Source organism: Colletotrichum destructivum, chromosome 4 (genome assembly GCF_034447905.1).
Source record: "Colletotrichum destructivum chromosome 4, complete sequence".
NCBI lineage: Eukaryota > Fungi > Ascomycota > Sordariomycetes > Glomerellales > Glomerellaceae > Colletotrichum > Colletotrichum destructivum.
The window spans coordinates 617,118-635,334 of record NC_085899.1 but is presented as its reverse complement, the minus strand read 5'-3'; the positions used below and the strand labels follow the sequence as shown (position 1 = coordinate 635,334).

Sequence of the window (18,217 nt, the reverse complement as noted above, 5' to 3'; positions counted from 1 at the left end):
GAATCTTCTGGAGGTGCGGCACAGTTGCGGCAGGAATTGGGCCATGTTTCATCTCCGGAGATCAACAGAAGCCTGGGAGACAATGGTCGATGGATCGATCGGATGCTAAGAAACGGGCGTGAGTGGTCTCTTCGCTACGACTCATCTCTCCCGGCGAACAAAGTTTTCAGAGACAAACTAGAGTCCCTCAAGCCATTGTCGTCTTTACCCAGAGAATTGATGTGCCTATGAGGTCATGTGAGCTCTGTGATGCTGCCATGATTCAAACAAATCCCCAATGGCTAGTAATTCGGACGATGGGGATCAAACGACTTACAGTTTCTTCTGGGAGACAGGTACTGTCGAGAACTGCAACGGCTTCAGCCCATAGGTTAGTATGCCGACTGATATTGTCCAATCGAGTTAAGGGTCATGTTTTCACCCAAGGCATCCTCGTCCCTTCGACAATGGCAATCTCCATTTGGGCATGTCTAGAGTAAGAAATTCTCGAAATCAATTGAGTGGGATGCGGTTCCTCCCTGAGACGGAAGCCAACACGACCTGCCTCTCCAAAACAGAGATCAGTCTCTTTCAAAGGTATCCCTCCTCCATGAGGTAAGCTACGCCGGTCCCAATGCTGTCACATGTGTACAGATACTATACCAAACAACACTCATACATTATTTGTACATTTTCATCTTCCTCTTTCACGGGAGCCCCTCGCCTTGCGATCCATGCTCAAGACAGCCCCACACCCCGAAGCGCGCGCATCTTGACGCCCTCCCAGCTGTTCAGCTTCGGACGCACGTCGAGGTAGAAACTCGGCTTGCCGTGGGCATCCGGCCGACCGGCGTAGAAGTCGATGACGTACTCAACCTGCACACCACAGCGGTCGACGATCCAGTCGTGGCGATCGAAGGGCGGCGTGTAGCCCAGCAGCGTGTTGATGCGCGCCTTGGGAGACATGTTTGTGCTGAGCCCGAGGAACGAGTGGAGCTTGGGGCCGTCGCAGCTGTCTTCCTGTCAGTCACGTCTGTCTATTCAACGCCGGGAATCACTCTCGGCGGGATGGAAGAGTTGGGGAGACGCGGTGGGAAAGAGGAGCGGGACAGTCTTACGCAGTGCCCTCGAGATAGGGCTGCTCCCACTCTTTAATCTCCTTCCAGGCCCTCTCGTTCACAGCGTTGTGGATGGGCACGACGGTCGCCATGTCGGCAGCGCGCGTATCGTGACCCTTGCGCTTCATGGCGTCGAAGAACATCTTTTGAGAAGGGTAAATCCAGTTGCCCGTCGCCTCGTCGGCGCCCGTCTCCTGCTCGTGATTCGAGGGCCGGCTGTCGCCCGGGTACGCCGAGGTTGCCGTCCGGGGGATCGTCGAGACCTCGCGCTCGGTGTCGAGGCCCGATTTCGTGGTCGGTGAGCGCGCAGGGTTCGGCGCATCTTGTGCTGCGGAGGAGGAAGGGGAGGCGAATGGGATGTATGACTTGAGGGACTGGGTCCAGGATCGTGAGGGCTGTGATGGCGCCTGGTCGAGGGGTTTAGAAGGAGTTTGTTGGTCAGCGGGTTGTACGTGAGGGTTTGCTGCGGCGCTTGCAGCGCGGGCCTGGGCGAGCCATGCTTCACGGGACTTGTGATCAACAGGACAGGCCTCGGCGGTGTTGGAGGCGGACGACGCGGATGGTGTTGTCGATGTGGTGTTTGAAACAGGAGAAGACGACGACGACGACGAGAAGGGAGTCAGTGATAGCAGGGACTGGGTCCAGGACTGCGACTGCGTTGGCGGGATGTCGACGGAAGAGACGACGGGTTGTGGCGGGTGAGGATGCGCCTCGGCCGGGTTCGCGGCACGGGCGTGCTGCAGCCAGGCCTCGCGGGCCTTATGGTCGACGGGGCACGTCTCGGGCGCGGCGGCGTCGTTGTTGGGGTCTGGCATTGCGTGCTTCTCGTAGTCGATAGCGGAAGAGGAGGGGACGGAAGACGAAGAAATCGAAGCTGGGGGTTGCGAACGGGTTAGGAAGACGAGGTCCACGAGGTCGACGTTCATTTTGGAGAGACTGCAGCCGTAAGCTGGGGCGTGATGTTCATACCAGGCGAGACCTAGAGACGCGACTGGTCTTGGAGATGTTGGTGTCTTATATCTGTCTGCAAGGGAGGCGTTCGTTCCCCTCGACTGGCCGCCTGGGCGAGGTGATGGACAAAGAAAGGACCCTAATGATGCACGGAACCGGCGGGCTAAATGCAGATTCCGGGGAGTAGGGTTGCAGCGGTGTTTCTTTCTATGTTCGTCTGTGTCGGTTCGGAGGGAGTTGTAGGGGTTTGCGACGGGAAACGCATTGGATCTCTTGCGACGGGGGCAGCTTTGGCTGTTGGCTGGGTTGTCAAGCGGTTTCGAGATGAGATCTTTCGATGCAACGACTTTTTAAGTGGAGAAGTAGTGTGCCTGTTATTGCTCCAGGATCGTTATTTTTGGTGGCGATGTGATGGATGTCGCGTGATTGGGTGACGCTGGAGCTCTTCGTCAATGTCGAATCGACGGGTGCTTCCGATGACGCCGGGACAGCGAGTGGAGCTGGACTATATGGATTAGTCAGCAAATCACGATGTCACATGATGAGGTGGCAGCACCATAATGATGTCCCGGTGTTCTCCCGATGTCTGTGGCTTGAGCTTCGTCTCTGAGTTGATAAGATGGCTGGTGCTCCCGCACAGATCTCTTCTTCACAGAGCCCCCACTGTCAAATTTGGTGGCTAAGGCGACCGGGCTTTTCGTCAAGTCGGCTACCTCGGGAAATGACGGAAGCGGGAAACTGGAAACAGGAAACGATCGGATGGTTTTGGCAAGTTGGGGTACCGGGGAGGGCTGTTAGCTTGTTGCGCGGATAGGTAGCTAAACGTCAATGCTCCCCCTCGAGGGGCACGTTTCTCCCAAGGTCCCGGAGCTACGGACGCAGGTGGTTCGACCACGCTGCATGAAAGCTGTCACATGCGTCGACTAGTTGTCGCTAAGCATTGGCTCGCAGTCCCGAAAGTTGATGACATTGGCGGACATGGAAGTCATCGGAGGAGCCTCCTTTCACATGGCGTCAGTTAGGTGCAGTTCCGGCACATGTCAGCAAGTATCCTGAGCAAGGTGAATTCGATCGTATTTTTGTTTTAGAATTTTTGTATTTTGTATGCATCTATGCACGGTGGTGTTCTGTGTGACGGAGCTCGAGACTAGTCGGGGGTGCTTGGGAGTCTCCATGTGAGAATGGGTAAAGGAAAATGAGAAAAAGGAGGCCAAAGCTAGAGACACGGGCAAACAGGTCTTGCCCGCATTTGTTGTTGATATGTCCAGTAGCCCAGCAGAGCAAGCTCCCGTGGTCCCCGGCGAAGCAGCTCCCGCTTGGCGATAAGGAGGGGGAGTTGTTCAGTCTCCTCTCGCAAGCATACGCCCGTAACTTGCAGTAAGAAACGGTAACGCGAAAGCCGCCGGCCCTTTCCTCACTGCCAAGCCCTTACTTGTGCCCCTCGCCATCTCGTCGCGGGTCCCGTGACGTAGTTGACGGTTGCCGAGTATCCCGTGTCCTGCCGAAAGCCCCAATCCTGGGGGCTTTTCTTCTTTGTGATGGACGGGGGGTCATGTCCATCGTAATGTAGTCTCGCGTCTCCGTGTACACCACCCCGTGCCCGCCTTGTATTTTTCCCCCGTGGTCCACCCTATTCAACCCCCCTTCATCGCTCGTTGTTTTTTCGTTTCCTGCCCGCGGATGGTCTGATCGTGATGGCGGCCCATCTTTTCTCTTCTAGTCGTTCATGTAGATCAAAAAGACGCGCTCCCTCCGTGCCGGCCGTTGCTACTGAGCCGGGCTGAGCGGCAACTCAGCCGAAGAGGGCGGCACCGCCGGACTCGACGGCCTCGATCTCGGCCATGTCGATGGGCTGGCGGCGGAAGCGAGCGGGCAGCTCGGAGCGGTCAAAGGCGACGCCGGACGGGGGCACGACGGAGCCGAGGCTGTGGCCCGAGGCGCCGCCGACGCCAGAGCTGATGGAGCGCTGCAGGGGACCATGCTGCTGGGCGTGATCGCGGTAGGAGCTGAAGCTGGTGTGCTTGGGGGAGGCAGAGCCATTGCCGAAGTTGGCGGGCAGCTTGCCGGTGGGCGAGGCCGGGTGAGGGGCGGGGGTGTGGTCAATGGAGGCTACGAGCGGGTCTTGTCAGCGCCGTGAACTAGAACGAGAGAAGAGAGTGAGAAGAGAGGAGACGTACAAGGAATGGTGCGGCGGCCGAGGAACCTGATGCTGGGAACGCGCTCGGCGTGGGCAGCAGCCTGGCGGAGGACTCTGGTAGCGAACATTGTGACGGTACTGATTGTCGTGGGTATAGACGATTGAGATGAATCTAGAAGCGGACGAAGCTCGTTCGTGCGGGTATATGAAAGAAGGAGGGAAAGTAAAAATAAGAGGGGAGGGGGGGGGAGCAGGAAATAGTTATGCGATGACAACTCTCCTCCTTGCCTGGGATGATAAAAGCTTAGGGTTTTGCGTGGCGCCGGCGACGGGTATCAAGGTTAGACTTTTTGATTTCGGGAGTTTTGGTGTTTTTTGTGTTTTGTGTCAAAATGCAAGTTGTGATGTGTGTCTGCGCGCGTGGCCGGGGGAAGCTTTTATCAGCAGGGAGGAGAGCGTTGGCGTCAAGGGCTGGTGGTTGGTGGTTGAAAGAGGGAAGAAGGTGAAGAAGAGAAAAAGGTTCCGGTGGAGGTCAGAGACAGAAAAAAAGGCTGCCTTCTTAACTATGTTCTCTCCCGAAAGGAACCAGGGAACGGGGCATTTTCTTCATGAGCCGAGACACCGCGCGCCGCCGGCCGTGCCCCATTTCCTCTCTGTTTGCCTACTACAGAGAATGTACGTACACTGCGGTACACTGCTGTACTCACCTCTGCCTACCTACCTACCTTACGGATACTACCTCCATGGATGGTGCCATCCGGTGGGTGGGCTGGTTGTTCACTGGAACCTGGGTTGGGTGTGTGTGTGTCTCCGGGCATACTTTCCACCTTTTTTTGGTCTCTCCCGCGCCATTTTCCTGACAACTCCGAAAGAGGACGGCGGACAGGCAGGAAACGCCAAGGGGGCTGGCAGGGAATGGCATGGAGGACATGGTGGACAAGGTGGACATTTGACAAGGAAGGGGAACGGACGACCGGGGACAGGGGACGAGACGAGGTTGTGAATCGCAGTCTTAGCGCGCCAGCCCCGAGGAGTCGAGGACATTGCCGCATTGGACAATTTTCATTCATCTTGGGGACGTTGGTTGGCTCTACTTGTGGAACTAGAAGAACTGTCGATTCGGTTCGGTTTGAGATGCGGGCAGGAAATTGTGTCTCTTCTCCCGGTGCAACAGTAGGGAGAATAGTACGGATACAGGGACTCCATCAAACTCGCCCCAGAGACGCCGCAAACTGCTCTTGTCCAACAGACTCAAGACACACAGGGCCACAGTTGGCAAGACAAGCCTCCTCCTCCTCCTCCTCCTCCTCCTCCTCCTCCACCCCCCAGACGTTTCCCAACGTTGAACCGTCGGACCGACCACGCCATTTCTCAGACACGCGCGGGCGACCTGCGGACGCACCTGTGTATCTTGTACCCGTAGTGTAGCTCGAGTGTGGCTCGCAAGAAACGCAACAGAGACAAAGGAATCCCGCAGCCCTAACTAACCCAGTCTGCCCATTACCCCTGGACCTTCGAATCCCACGCGTTCGGCCACCAGGCTTTGCTTTCTAGTGGAATAACTTTGGCACCGGGCACAGAGCGCAAAATGGCTAAAAACGACCCCTCCGCTACCGTCTACCTACCTTAGTCTTCTCCGCCCCGGATCTTTCCAGTGACAGACAGCCAGTGACCGAATAACGGGACAAATCGATTTTACACGTGAATTGCGCCTTATCTCTCTGATCTACACCGTCATGGCGGGGACATCGTACCACGCCACAGGTCCCCCCTCTCTCTCCCCCCCCATTCTATGCCCTTGACCCCATATGCATCTCCATCAGACAAACATACAGGAGACTGGCAGGCAGACAGACAGACAGACACGCGCGGAGGTGAACCACTCACACCAAACCCGGCACCGAGAGGTTCTTGAATCAAGACACTGACCGCGCTTGTGCTGAAGTCTCGTCTCCCTTGCCCTGTGCCAACTATTTTTTTATTTTTATTTTTATTTTTTTACAGTTTCACCCGCTTGCCGCGACTCAACTCGCAGAAACTCCGCTCCCCTCCTCCATCAGAGTTTCGTCACAACACCACCAGCAAGCCAAACAAAAACCTCCCGGTCCCGGTCTGTTCGGATGGGTCGGTGAGGGATTCGGATGCGACGTTGGGGGCTACAAGCTCTCCGGGGGAAGGAGGAGGGGGCAGTAAGACCATTCATCCAACCTTTTTTTTTGCTCTTTTTTTTCTTTCTATCCCTGCGCGTGCGAAACGTGAGACCCCATTCGTCGTGTCGAGCCACCCTTCATCTTCCCCAGACTCCGCCGTCCGGGCTCATCGCTCCATGTCGGTGTTCGGAAATCGTACGCGCATGGGGGGTGAGAGCACTCTGTCACTCCGGAGGATTATCAATCAAAGGCGTGAGCGACAACCAGCTGGTCGCACACCCGGGGAACCGGCGATGCGCGAAACGTGGGACAAATGAAGAGAAGCCCCCCTTCCCCTCCCCTCCCCTCGAACATGCATCCGCCGCCCAACGAGCCCGATCCCGAATGCCGTCCACACCATCGCGAAACACCCAAGACGCCCCCAAATACCACAACTGGGAATCTCGCATCGAACGATTCTGCGGGCGACCGGACGAGCAGCCCACCAACTGCCAATTGGCTTCGCGACTCGACGAGCCGAGGCCGGGGCCATGGAGAGGAGGGTGTCCTCGTCAATGGCCTCCTCGTCTCTCGACTTCCCGCACTCCTGATGTATGTTTCCTTTTTGCACCCGGCTAGCACATACCCAATTCAGCTGGCTACAGAGCAAGCGGTGCGAGTCCTTGCCGCAGCGAGGGTTAACAGTTTTTGGGGTGGGGTAAAAGGGAAGGGTAGTCCTAGAAAGAAAGGAATATTCAAGTGTCTAAAGTTGAGAACGTATTCAACTTACGTCTGCCCGCCTGCTCTTCCATCAGCAAGGTTAAGTTATGTGTCCTATTACTTCAAGATATAGAGCCCTTTGATGATTGACTTCATGTTATGTGACTAGAGCAGCTGCAGCCTACGCACGAGGTTTTGAGTTGGTACTGATAGCTTGCGCGACAAGCTGTCTGTTAGACCTATTGCTTCTAGACACCATGATGCGTTGTAGAGGGTTTTGAAACCATTCAAGTCGACGCATCACGCATTTTCGTGTCCAAGTTGTTTTCTGTCTCACTCGCTTATGTTCGGGCTCTAAAACAGTACAATGGACGCAACGAGAGAAAGGAGGATGAAGCCCTGCGATGGGCTCACGGCGTTCCCGGGACTCTCCACCAAATCCCCATCCTCAACCGCGTACTTGGCGCTCTGGGTAACAGAACCACGCCCAGGTGCATCCGGTGAGTGAAGCTTGGCCGTAAAGTAGAACGCTTTGTCAGACGAGAGCTTGCCGATCCCTGCAACCAACGCCTCTCGAATTGGGGCTGGATCCCATTCGTACTGTCCACCGGTCGAGACGCTGATGTTCTCCTGGAGCGTGTACGAAAAGGAGCTGCTGCGGACGGATTCCCCGTGCCAGGAGAGGTCGAAGACGGTCCAGCTGGCATCGGCTTCGGCAACGTTGTGCTCCCATGAGACGGTGATGGGCGCTGATAGATTGAGGTCCGTGTTGGTGTCCGGCCCTGTAAACTGCAGGCCATAGGCGGCGGACGCCAGTATTGGAACGAGCTTGATGGCGTGTGTTGGTATCATGTCTTTCGTGGTACGGTCAACGGGACGGGTGAAGTGTGGGACCGGGCGCTGTTTGTTGTCTCGCCCACAACTGAGAGAAGACACAAACGTTGGTGGCGTTTGGTTTCCCCCTTGTGCATCGCGCTGGTTAAATACATCGTGCCAAGTGCTGGGTAGAAAGCGTCGGCCGACCTGGTGGGCTTTTGACTGTTGGGTCTGTGTCCGCGTCTGATGCGGTGAGGCAACGCTTTTTGTTCGCGAAAAGGTCCAGCCTCAACCCCAGGGTCTTTTTTTCTCCTCTTCGAGTGGATCAAACCTCTTACCTTCCTTTTCCGACTTTTGCTGCGTGGCTAGGTCCTGTTGGTTGTATATTTGTTGGACAAGAATCTTGACCCTTGGACGGTGTCGCTTGGGACAGATTGCCGCCGCACAAGAACAATCTCAGGTCTCAAGCAGGCTGCTTCTTCGGCTACGACTTGTTGTGTCCAACGTAGAGATCGTTGCGTTGAATGAACCTCTGCAGAGAACTAAAGAGCGAAATGATGCAATTGGTAACACTTGCCTGACTAAAGGTTTCATCGAACAGCGTAATCCACTTGTGTTTGGTGTGTTGCGATTGATCGATCAGGTTGGTGATATTAACTGCAGGAGAAACCCTCATGGGAGAGAAACCCCTTTATCTACATTTTCTGCACACAAGAGTACAGATACGCAATGTTGGAAATGCTATTTAGAAGTGGACAGCTTAGTTGTCTAGGGTTAAGTTTGAAGTTGACATTTAGGCCTTCCTTGAACCGCACTCACTGTGTCGCCCAGTGATGGTTGCTTTCGAAGGGAGATCTGGGGGTGGGGGGATCCAACAGGGCAGCTCCTCCAGCCCAAGTTGTCCGCGTCAAGTGGAGAACGAGGCAGAATGTGCGTACACTTAGTCTGAAGGGGAAGAGCTATGATACTACATACGAAAGCAACGTCATGGTAGTTTAAAGACAACAATATACAAGATGAGGGTCGAGTATAAACTTCTACGATGTAGGAACAGAACAGGAGAGCTACCCTCCACCATCAGCAGAACCTTTACCCCACATCATTCAAGACACCCCCCTCCTCAAACTGTGACCCCTTTGACGGTTCAGTGAAAAGTAGCCGCCGGAGCGCCGCCTCGATCCGTGGCACCAGGACAATCACAGCTTGGGAATGACAGCGACCTAGAGACCGAATCAGCGTCGGTCAAGTCTGTCATCAATCACTAGGCCGGTATATGCTCATGTACCCTACCCCCCACGGCGGGGAGGCGAAGGAGGGCTCACTGGGTCCGGACCTTGCATTGCATTGCATCAAATGCTTGCGCGTGCGCGAGCTGGCTCCTTGGGTGGGATGGGATGGATGGACGGGGGCCCTGCCCGGGTCGGCCTTGGGCAGCCATGGCGGCGGCTGCTTCCCGGACCGGCTAGGACAGCGAGCGAGCCGCCGGTCATGTTGCACGTTTCTCCCCTTCTCCTTGACTCGAGTTGTCTTGAGACAGGACAGCGTTGGCATTTGCGGGAAGAGGCGTTCGGCTCCGAGTCGTGCTGTGCGTCTGTCTCTGAGCTCGTGAGTCTTGTGGTTTTTTTTTTTTTTTTTGGTAAAATGTCACTACGTGTAATCCACATCGTCAGTAGGCCTTTTCCGCCTAACACCTCGCCTCCTTGCTCCCTGATGATGCTCGTCGTCCGCCGTGTAAGGGGGCAACACGCACGTTGCTATTCACAAGGAGCCGGGCCGGCCGGATGTTGCGAGCGCGATTTTGCGCTGCTCACACACTGCATTGGGGAGGGTGCGGAAGCAGGTCCCGATCCCGGTCGTGGGTGGTGCTGCTCCGATAACGGCACCGTGGTTTGTTCGGCTGTGTGTGGAGCGCCGTCGAGGTCAAAACACGATTCGCGCGGTTGCTGCGAATTTGTCCACCTTGAGAAATGGAGCTCCTCCTCCGCACGAGTCTCGGCTGGATGGCGCGTTCCCGCACATTGATGACGGGCGAGATCTTCACCGGGGGCTACAGGTTGGTCGGTACCTAATGGAATTTCCGGGATAGAGTGCAAGAACCGTGGTCGTTTTCAGCAGCGCTGGTCTGGGTTATTGATCGGACAAAGCTGCTGCTGCTGGAGGCATCGACTTGGTGCGGTGTTCCATTGAAGACTCGAGAAGCAGCTATCCGTTGTCGCCGACACATGTGGCCAGCTCGCTTACCACGGGGTTCCAGTAGAGCTCCACCCGACTCTTTGTGAACTTCTTCCTTCCCATCCCGTGGCAATAGACGGACAGAATTAGTTGGACCCTATCAGCAAGAGGCCATCCATGGTCACCGAGGGAGTGTATCGTCCGTTACAAAGAAACATCGTGTTGAGAGTGAGTCCCAAAGCTCATTGGGCACACTGGTATCATCGGCAAATCGTACATCATAAGTTTGTCGTCCGTCCCAAACGCCGTGTTCCGTCCCATGAAATTCGTCTGCCCTTTATCTACTGCTTCTTCTTGTTCGCGTATCCCATGCTGATTCGCGGGGCAAAGGCGTCCAAGTTGGCGTCGTCGATGTTCCACCCAGCCTTCCGAAGTGCCTCCAAGCCCAACTTCACATCCCCGTTGTCAGCATCAATCTCGTCCACGGAAATGGCACCCAAAAGCTTGCGCGTGCCGGTATTCGTGTCAGTCTTCGTGCCCAGCTGGCGATCGCGCGCGACAAGGATGGCATAATACCACGCCATGAGGGTGTCGACGTTGTTCACCTTATCGCTAGAGCGGTCGTCGAGCAGCATGATCTTGACGGTGGCAAAGCCGTTCTTCTCGCAGACGCAGAGCACGAATCCTGCCTCCAACTTTCTCTTCTTCTGCGGCTGGACATCGCCCTTGAGCGTGACGAAGCGGATGTCGGCGCTCTTGACGTCGGCAGTCATGGCATCGGCGTAGCTCTTGGCAAACGCAATCTTGGCAATGACCTCTCCGCGAAGGTTCTTGATGACGGGCGACCAAAAGACAATGTTCTCGCGCCAGGCGACCTGCTTTGGCGTCAAGACGCGCTTCGTCTGGGCGTAGTGCTCGAACAAGATGGTGGCGCGTTGCTGGTTGAGCGTGTCGAGCTGGACGCAGCGGACGCCGAAGTAGTTCATGGCGAGGTGGACGAAGACAAGGAATACCATGAGCACGAAGACGGCTTCCCTACCCTCGACAAAGCGCACAACGATAGACCCGACGAGCAGGCCGACGAGACCGATGGCCGTCTCCTGGGACGCCTCCTTCGCGTTGAGCTCGCTAAGGTTGTTGCGACGGGCAAAGTGCTTAGAAAGGGCCGCCTTGCTGGCGCCGGCGGCGACACCGCACATGGCACGCAGGGCCTCGGCTAGGACAATGGCGGCTACCTTGGTCCAGGGATCGAAGTAGGGGCTGAAGAGGTCGAGGAAGAAGGCGCTGTCGTTGAAGATATCAGCGAGAAAGCGGTATCTCTTGCACTCGGGCTCAATAACCAGGCCAAAGCGGTAGGCGAAGGCGATGGTGGCGACGCGGGAAATGCCATCTTTGAGAATGGTCAGGAGGAGGGCGTAGGTGGCTGAGGAGTTTGGGTCGCCGACTCCGAGGCCCTGGAGGATGGCGCGGTTGGAGAGGAGGCCGGTGATGGTGGAGAAGAAGGCCTGGAGGGAGTCGTAGGCCTGATAGCCTATGTAGTCTGGGGTAACCGAGTCTGGGTAGCCGATAGGCAGGAACGCGTCGAAGAGTATCTGATTCATGTTGGTGAAGAGGCTAGCGGCGTAGCTTGAGGTGAAGGCGGTGCTGGCCTTGGTGTTGTGAGGCTGAAGGTGATTGTGAGGCTCGCGAAGCTGGGCTATCTTCTGAGAGTCGGGATTGTGCAGCCACTGGCCCATGATCCTGCCAGTTCCATCTCTTTCTTCAATGAGAAGGACTTCCTTGTCTGTTCTTTCCATTTTTAGGTTCTTGGTATTTGCCCTGAATTCCAGAGATTGTCAGTGAAGGAGGGCACAAGTGTGGAAGGAAGGTGAGATGGCAGGAGACAAAAAAGGTGGGTCACACTTTAATGTGGTATTGTGTTCTAGTACCTACCCATACCTACCTTAAGGTAAGGTGGCACAGGAATGTGAAAACCACAGTCCAGCAGCGTCAAGCCATTTTGACAAAACCTTGTCATGGGGCATTCTGTGTTTGTACTTGCCTATGACTTATACACATTTTTGTCTGTAAACTGTCCCTAACCTTGCCCCTTGTGATTCAGATGTCTGTCATTGATAAACCAGATCAAGGGTATGTGCTGCTAAAAGTACTTCACCCATCCAACATGGCCATGCTTACAACACCTGTTCCTCACATCTTTGGTGGTAAACTTCAGAAAGATCCATAGATACAGGTTTATGGCATTTATATTATGAGCTTCTATACGGAACATCAATTTTTTGAACAGCTTCAATCGCATATCTACTTCAATCGACCTCTCTGCAAGTGGTATATCAGACACTTCATCGCTGGACGGTCTGGCCGTCCTCGCCAACGAGGTAGATGTCCGACTTGATCGGGCCCTCGCCAACACCCGTCTGAATGACACGGCTGACACCGCCCTTGAGGATGCCGGCCACGGTCTCGTCGAGCGTGACCGAAGACTTGACGCCCTCGACGCCTTCTTTCCACCCGCCGACCGAGGCCAGAATGGGCGCAAAGGCACCGACGACGGCGTCGGTGTCCTTCTCGAGGTAGTAGATGACGGCGTTCGGGCCGGCATCGAAGGTGTAGGCGGCCACAGTCTTGCCCGCGGCGGCGTTGATCTGCTCCACGGCGCGGATGGCGGCGCGCGACACGTCGTTCATGTAGAAGATGGGGGGATACGTGTCGGAGCACGACGAGTGGAACGAGTTGGAGTCCTTCATCGTAACCTCGGCGAACTGTTCAAAGTCGCGCCGGGCGATAGCGTCCTCCATCTCGGCCATGTGCTTCGGCACGACCTCGGCCACGCGCTGCTTGAACAGCCCCGATGTCGCCACCGTCTGCTGCATGCCCGACGTCGACGACACGCCCTTCTTGGCCGCGCTGGCGACAAGGATCAGCGCGCGCATGTCGGGCCAGTGCGACGCCTCGGCCACGAGGTCGGCCTTGGAGTCCGTGCCGTCCGCCTGGTCGCCCATCCTCCACGCGACGTACCCGCCGAACAGGCTGCGGCACGCCGAGCCGGAGCCCTGTCGCGCGATGAGGGACAGCTCCGAGGGCGAGTCCGGGAGCTCGTAGAGGTCGGCGATAGCGCGCACAAGGGCGGCGAAGCCTGCGGCCGACGACGCGAGACCCGCGGCCGTGGGGAAGTTGTTCTCAGTGACGATCTTCAGCGGCAGCGCCGAGAGCTTCGGGAGCGAGGGGTTCTTCTCCTCGAGAGCGGCGCGGCGGGCGCGCAGCTCGCGGAAGCAGGCCTGCGTACGGGCGCCCGAGACATCCGCGGCCTCGCCGTTGAGGATGAGGCTGTCGCCTGCGGGGTAGGAGGCCGAACAGGAGGCCGTCGTCAGGGTCCGAAGGTCGGCCTGGGAGAGGGTGACGGAGAGCGAGCTGTTGGTGGGGAGGTTGAGCTTCGCGTCGCGCTTGCCCCAGTACCTGTGGACGTAAGCGCTGGTGTCTCAGAGGAGGAGGCGGCGGCTCGATGGGATGCCATACTTGACAACAGCGATGTTGACGGGCGCCGTCGTGCTGGCGCGGTAGACCTTGTTGTCCGCCATCTTGCGATATCGACTTTGCGGCCTGCGGGAGGAGACGAGGCGGTCAGCGGGATTCAAGGCGGGGCAGGGGCAGATTGAATGAAGAGTTGGGAGGCGATTGCCGGTCAGCAGAAGCTGAGCGAAACGTACTGGTGGGCGTGGATATATAGAGACAAATCGGCCTATTTCAAGCTGACAACGTGACACAAATTGTCCGAATCTCTCTCACTCTCTACAGACACAAAAGACTGAACCTGGCGGGGTTGGAGATAGTAAAGCTCCGTTCCTTTCCCACAGCAACGCCGCAATTTGGTCTGACATGCCGCCCTTGCCCATAAAGGTTTAGTGCGGGGTCTCTCGGGGTCGGGTGCTTGGACCCTGCCTAAACTAAAGACACGTACTCCTCTGCCTCCACTGCACCTTCCTAAAATGGTGGAAGGAGCGTTGGATGGACCTGCGCCTGCCGCTCTGGCAAGCAAGACATTGGAATGTCACTTTCAACTTCCCAGCTTAGTCAATATTTCAGGTCACATTTTCATCCAGGAAGCATCAATGTTTGTGAGAAAATTCTTTGAATTCATCAACCGCAACGCCAATATCCCAGGCTCTCAATGCCTATGTGATTTTTCTGCATCTCCAGAATACCTTCCAAATGCTCTGAAACCATACGCGGTTCCATCTTATGCCAAATCAGACCGTTTCTCCTTATTTGCGTTTCTCATTATTCCTCTGGCTGTATCCTCTCTCTCATAACCATCGCTCTTTCCAAGAAGTGCTAAGAACTCAAGAGTGAGCAGATGTAAGCACTCTCAATCATTCTTTGTTGCTGTCCTGCTCAAAGGACTCCTTCAGAATATTGCTCCCGGTCCTCAGTCTGGTGTATGCTGTGATTAGATGAACTCCAGAGGAATTTTCTCCTTGTTGATCTCTTCCTCATCCAAATTGGTATACCAGATGCCGCTTGAAAGGATGTCGAGAGCCTGGATGACACGCAGGAGGTAAGGGTAGTCCAACGTTCGGATCGCCTCATGGGCAATGTAGGCCACCTCCATGGAGGTTTCTGGGACAGTGACCTCAGGCGCATTCGACTCAACACTAATGCGGAGCGCCACAAGGTCATGTCGGTGATGGTCCAGGTAGCCAAGGATCTGTCGAAGAACCTGTCTGTCTTCGTTGCTGAGGGGCTCGTGAAGTCGGTTGATTGCAAGGCCGACCAAGTGGCAAAGCTGGGCGTGTCCGAAGTCAGCAACAGTCCCATCTTCTTGCGTATTGCTGGGACCGGAGTGAAAGATATGAATAGCTCTGCCTACGGTGTTGAGGGAGCGCTCCTGGAGGACGCTAGGCGCCTCAACATCCAAAACCATGTTCTCAGCACTGTTGTGGGTGGTGACAGTGCCAGTGGTCTGTTGGCGGCGGCTGATGCGACGAGGAATACGGAGGCCGTTGAGAGTGATTTGGGGGGAGCTGAACTGAGGAGCTTGAAAGAGAGCAGCAGTAGGAGAGCTAATGACGGGCTCGTTGGTACAAAGCCAGCTTTGAGGCTGTGGCTCAGGCTTGGAGACAGCCAGGCTAGAAGTTTCGCGGCGACGGACGTCAAGCAACTGTCGGATGCTGCTGAAGCGAGGAGGGATACGCAGATCATTGATGCGTCTGCCCTCAGCTCCTATGGCTCTGCTGTTGGTAAGCAGAGCGGCAGTGGGCGAGTGAATCTCAGCCGGCTCATCTGCAAAAGGAAGAGGCAATGTGATGCGGCGGCTGATCCGCTCAGGGACGCGATAGCCATTCACAAGGCGGTGGCCATTGGTGGTGGTGCCTCGCTGAAGTTCGGCAGTGGGAGAGTGATACAGCTCCGAATTCTTGGCCAAGAAGGCAGACTGCTTGACAGGCTGCTCAACAGTCTGCTGCTTCACTTGGCGGTTGCTGAGACGCTCTGGAACGCGAAGTCCGCTGACCAGTGCAAAGCCATTGGTGATGGAAGGGGAGGATTTGTGTTGGAGGGCGGCGGTAGGAGAGTAGAACAGATTGAAAGAGTCCATCTTTTCTGTTACAACTAGTTGTGCTGTCGGCAGTGGTGCTTGTGGTGAAGTTGTTCCGGCTAGGTTGTTTGATTCCTCTGGAAGCTGTAAACGGAAGCGACGTCGATCTCGGTCTTTTTGTAGGTAGGGCAAAGGAGATTCTTGTGAACGGAGACCAAGTGAGATGAAGCCAGTGAATTGAGAAAACGGTGCTTGACTTGAAAGAAAAATCAGATTGATGGGTCGGCATCGAGATGAGATGGAGATGAAGGGAGAAAGAGCAAGAGAAGAGGAGAAAAGAATAGAAAGGGCTATTGATATAGGAAGGAGGGAGACGTATCTCCGGTCGGTGACAGCAGAGAACAAGATTTCAGTTGGCAGTGTTAAAATTCAAGGGAACGTTGGTATTCCGAACCTACTTGGACGCAGACCCATGAGCTTGAGACTGTTTCTTGGTCTGGGTGTTGAACACTGTGCCAACCACGCCAAATCTTACTTCATGAACTAAACAAGGCCTAGTAAGTTCTGCTAGAGTTTGGTATTTATTAGAAAGTTTGGATTTAGAAGATAATATCTCTAGCAGTGAGGCTGATGAATACCTCTAAGTCATGCTGCAAGCAGCCCTCCCAGGCTATAGACCACTTCAATCAGGCTGCTTTTCGCACCGTGCTTGAAATGTTGTCCTGTCGTATTCACTCTCCAGTTAGATTTGGGGCTCTTGTGATCTCTGCTTACATAGTCTTTGGGCTCCATACTAGAAGAATAACAGTTTGTGAACCAGAGTTGATGTAACCACTGGTCTTGTATAAAGAAGCGAAAAGTCTTTTCAGTCTTTTCAGTCTTTGAGCCACTATTGGGCGAGAGGTTCCAATCACAAAAAATGCTCTCAAATTCAGTCTGACTAACCTTGTTCTAGATTCAGCCCACCTATCCCAGTGCAACCGCCGACAGGAGTCCAAAGCATGACTGCAACCACATGTCCCTGGCCAGCTTCAGAAAGGTGAAACACTCCAGAAGAGAAGAGGAAATATTCTGCCGTTGTTGCCTAAAACACATTGGATTCCCAGAACCAACATAAGAGAAAGTTATCTTACAGACTGATACTGTATCCTACTACTGTATCGTCCCTTACGACCACCACATGGCTGCAAACTGGCTGTTCTCTGTGGCTTTCGTCCAAGTTTCGCATCTTTACTTCGTTATGATCCCTGCTATCTCCCCAGAAAGACTTATTTTGGAGCAGCCGCGGTAGTAGGCATGAATACTAGGCGCCTAAGCGAACACCCAACTGCCACTTAATTGCCCACAGCACAGCTAGATCGAAGATCTCAAGAATTAAAACGCAAAATTAACCTTTGGAGGTGATCCTATGAACGTTGAGAAAGCAGTCTTATCTTGTGTTTCGGGGGGTAGAGCCTCGTTGTATTATTCAATCAAGCGCCGTTGCACGCTGTACAGTCTGGATGTTCGGACAGTACGGCCTCTGTCTCGCTGACGCCGAGGCCAGAGAAGTTCCAACAGACCTGAAAAGCGCACAGCGCGTGATTCTCGATTGGCTATCACCGAAAAGCGATTCTCCTCCAAATTACCGAATGGCTGCGTCCTAACATTATCCACGAATTCACAACATTATTGCTGCTCACTAAATGGCATCCAACCCTTCAAGGCAGGCGTCCGGTTCCTACTAATCATCATCTCTCCAACAGTTGAGGGAGGCGACCTTGCCGATCTCCTGACATTGGCGCCCAAAATCTTCCCAAATGAACGCATCATCGGTGTCACCGACGCACTGGGGTTTTGTGTTAGTATCAAAATCCATGACCGGCGACTATATTTTTGCTGAGAAACCTACCAGGTCATGATCCAGCCCATCGGAGGTCTTGCCTAGATGCACCGACCCGCCATCATTCATCTTAAGCACGCCCTCTATGTACCGGTTGCATACTCTTCTCGTGGCTTGGTCTTCGCCATTGCCGTCGGCAGCGCAGAGACAATAGCGGGCGTTAGCAGCCGCTCCACCAATGGATAGTCTGCACCGTCAGCATCTTTCTGGACTATGACGGGGGGCGGATCATCTTACAGTAGTGGAGTAAGAGCGAAGAACTTCATATTGACAGTGGGTTTGTTGTTGCGGTTTTTGGCGACTAATTAAACTATTGTTCTGATTTACGAAATATAAAGGAACGTAAGGTTGAAGCTGCAGCGAAGTAATGACTGGTATATCTATTCTACCAGTGTTTTCGGTGTCACCGAAACTATGACGAGAATGACTATGATATAGATCGGGATGGTGGTGTTAAGGGTAGCAAGTTGTTCAAGATGCTGTCGATCGGATGAACCAGCCCCGCATCGCTTGGAAGCATCAACCTTCCTTGCCGCGTGCTGATCGTCCCATCACTCTGTTTGTCGAAAGTCAGTATGTTCACTGATTGGGCGGGGGGCCAGATATATTCTTTTTTACTCGATTCGTGCTAATGTTCCTTGTCAATTCAAATGCCCTTGATCTATATGGTTCAGTTGATAGCAATGGCTTGCAGGATCTGTATCGAACCATAGGAGGCACACAGATCACCTGGGGTGACAAGGTAAGCGACTGTGGACTGGACTCCATTAAGGTTAGAAC

General features: G+C 54.7%; 10 protein-coding genes across 10 annotated transcripts; 1 reads left to right on the top strand and 9 right to left on the bottom strand.

Annotated features, from left to right (window-relative positions):
• Positions 1-423: 423 nt before the first annotated feature.
• CDEST_06097 (Putative holocytochrome c/c1 synthase) lies at positions 424-2,864 on the bottom strand. The gene is made up of 4 exons (XM_062922256.1): positions 2,605-2,864; positions 2,067-2,548; positions 1,098-1,971; positions 424-991 (listed from the first exon to the last, which is right to left on the bottom strand). The coding sequence occupies exons 3-4, from the start codon at positions 1,910-1,912 to the stop codon at positions 718-720; spliced, it is 1,089 nt and encodes a 362-aa protein (XP_062778307.1). The 5' UTR covers positions 1,913-1,971; positions 2,067-2,548; positions 2,605-2,864; the 3' UTR covers positions 424-717.
• A 197-nt stretch (positions 2,865-3,061) lies between these two features.
• Positions 3,062-4,708, bottom strand: CDEST_06095 (Putative alpha-ketoglutarate dehydrogenase component 4/YMR-31). The gene is made up of 2 exons (XM_062922254.1): positions 4,226-4,708; positions 3,062-4,157 (listed from the first exon to the last, which is right to left on the bottom strand). Exons 1-2 carry the CDS (start codon positions 4,311-4,313, stop codon positions 3,841-3,843), a joined length of 405 nt encoding a protein of 134 aa, XP_062778305.1. The 5' UTR covers positions 4,314-4,708; the 3' UTR covers positions 3,062-3,840.
• On the bottom strand, positions 3,159-3,608 carry CDEST_06096 (uncharacterized protein; the record flags this gene model as incomplete). The annotated part of the gene is given in 2 exon segments (XM_062922255.1): positions 3,159-3,465; positions 3,481-3,608. The coding sequence occupies 2 exon segments, from the start codon at positions 3,606-3,608 to the stop codon at positions 3,159-3,161; spliced, it is 435 nt and encodes a 144-aa protein (XP_062778306.1).
• A 682-nt stretch (positions 4,709-5,390) lies between the features above and the next one.
• Positions 5,391-6,384, bottom strand: CDEST_06094 (uncharacterized protein; the record flags this gene model as incomplete). The annotated part of the gene is made up of 2 exons (XM_062922253.1): positions 5,391-5,613; positions 6,257-6,384. The coding sequence occupies 2 exons, from the start codon at positions 6,382-6,384 to the stop codon at positions 5,391-5,393; spliced, it is 351 nt and encodes a 116-aa protein (XP_062778304.1).
• Positions 6,385-6,423: 39 nt separating this feature from the next.
• On the top strand, positions 6,424-7,187 carry CDEST_06093 (uncharacterized protein). The gene has a single exon (XM_062922252.1). It carries the CDS (start codon positions 6,649-6,651, stop codon positions 7,165-7,167), a length of 519 nt encoding a protein of 172 aa, XP_062778303.1. The 5' UTR covers positions 6,424-6,648; the 3' UTR covers positions 7,168-7,187.
• A 1-nt stretch (position 7,188) lies between these two features.
• CDEST_06092 (uncharacterized protein) lies at positions 7,189-8,251 on the bottom strand. The gene has a single exon (XM_062922251.1). It carries the CDS (start codon positions 7,884-7,886, stop codon positions 7,389-7,391), a length of 498 nt encoding a protein of 165 aa, XP_062778302.1. The 5' UTR covers positions 7,887-8,251; the 3' UTR covers positions 7,189-7,388.
• Positions 8,252-10,116: 1,865 nt separating this feature from the next.
• Positions 10,117-11,877, bottom strand: CDEST_06091 (Putative Root UVB sensitive family). The gene has a single exon (XM_062922250.1). The coding sequence runs from the start codon at positions 11,816-11,818 to the stop codon at positions 10,364-10,366; it is 1,455 nt and encodes a 484-aa protein (XP_062778301.1). The 5' UTR covers positions 11,819-11,877; the 3' UTR covers positions 10,117-10,363.
• Positions 11,878-12,161: 284 nt separating this feature from the next.
• Positions 12,162-13,868, bottom strand: CDEST_06090 (Putative ribosomal protein uS5 domain 2-type superfamily). The gene is made up of 3 exons (XM_062922249.1): positions 13,730-13,868; positions 13,539-13,622; positions 12,162-13,478 (listed from the first exon to the last, which is right to left on the bottom strand). The coding sequence occupies exons 2-3, from the start codon at positions 13,598-13,600 to the stop codon at positions 12,365-12,367; spliced, it is 1,176 nt and encodes a 391-aa protein (XP_062778300.1). The 5' UTR covers positions 13,601-13,622; positions 13,730-13,868; the 3' UTR covers positions 12,162-12,364.
• Positions 13,869-14,469: 601 nt separating this feature from the next.
• On the bottom strand, positions 14,470-15,615 carry CDEST_06089 (uncharacterized protein; the record flags this gene model as incomplete). The annotated part of the gene is made up of 1 exon (XM_062922248.1): positions 14,470-15,615. One exon carries the CDS (start codon positions 15,613-15,615, stop codon positions 14,470-14,472), a length of 1,146 nt encoding a protein of 381 aa, XP_062778299.1.
• Positions 15,616-17,278: 1,663 nt separating this feature from the next.
• On the bottom strand, positions 17,279-17,703 carry CDEST_06088 (uncharacterized protein; the record flags this gene model as incomplete). The annotated part of the gene is made up of 3 exons (XM_062922247.1): positions 17,279-17,383; positions 17,447-17,624; positions 17,675-17,703. The coding sequence occupies 3 exons, from the start codon at positions 17,701-17,703 to the stop codon at positions 17,279-17,281; spliced, it is 312 nt and encodes a 103-aa protein (XP_062778298.1).
• Between the last annotated feature and the right edge of the window lie 514 nt (positions 17,704-18,217).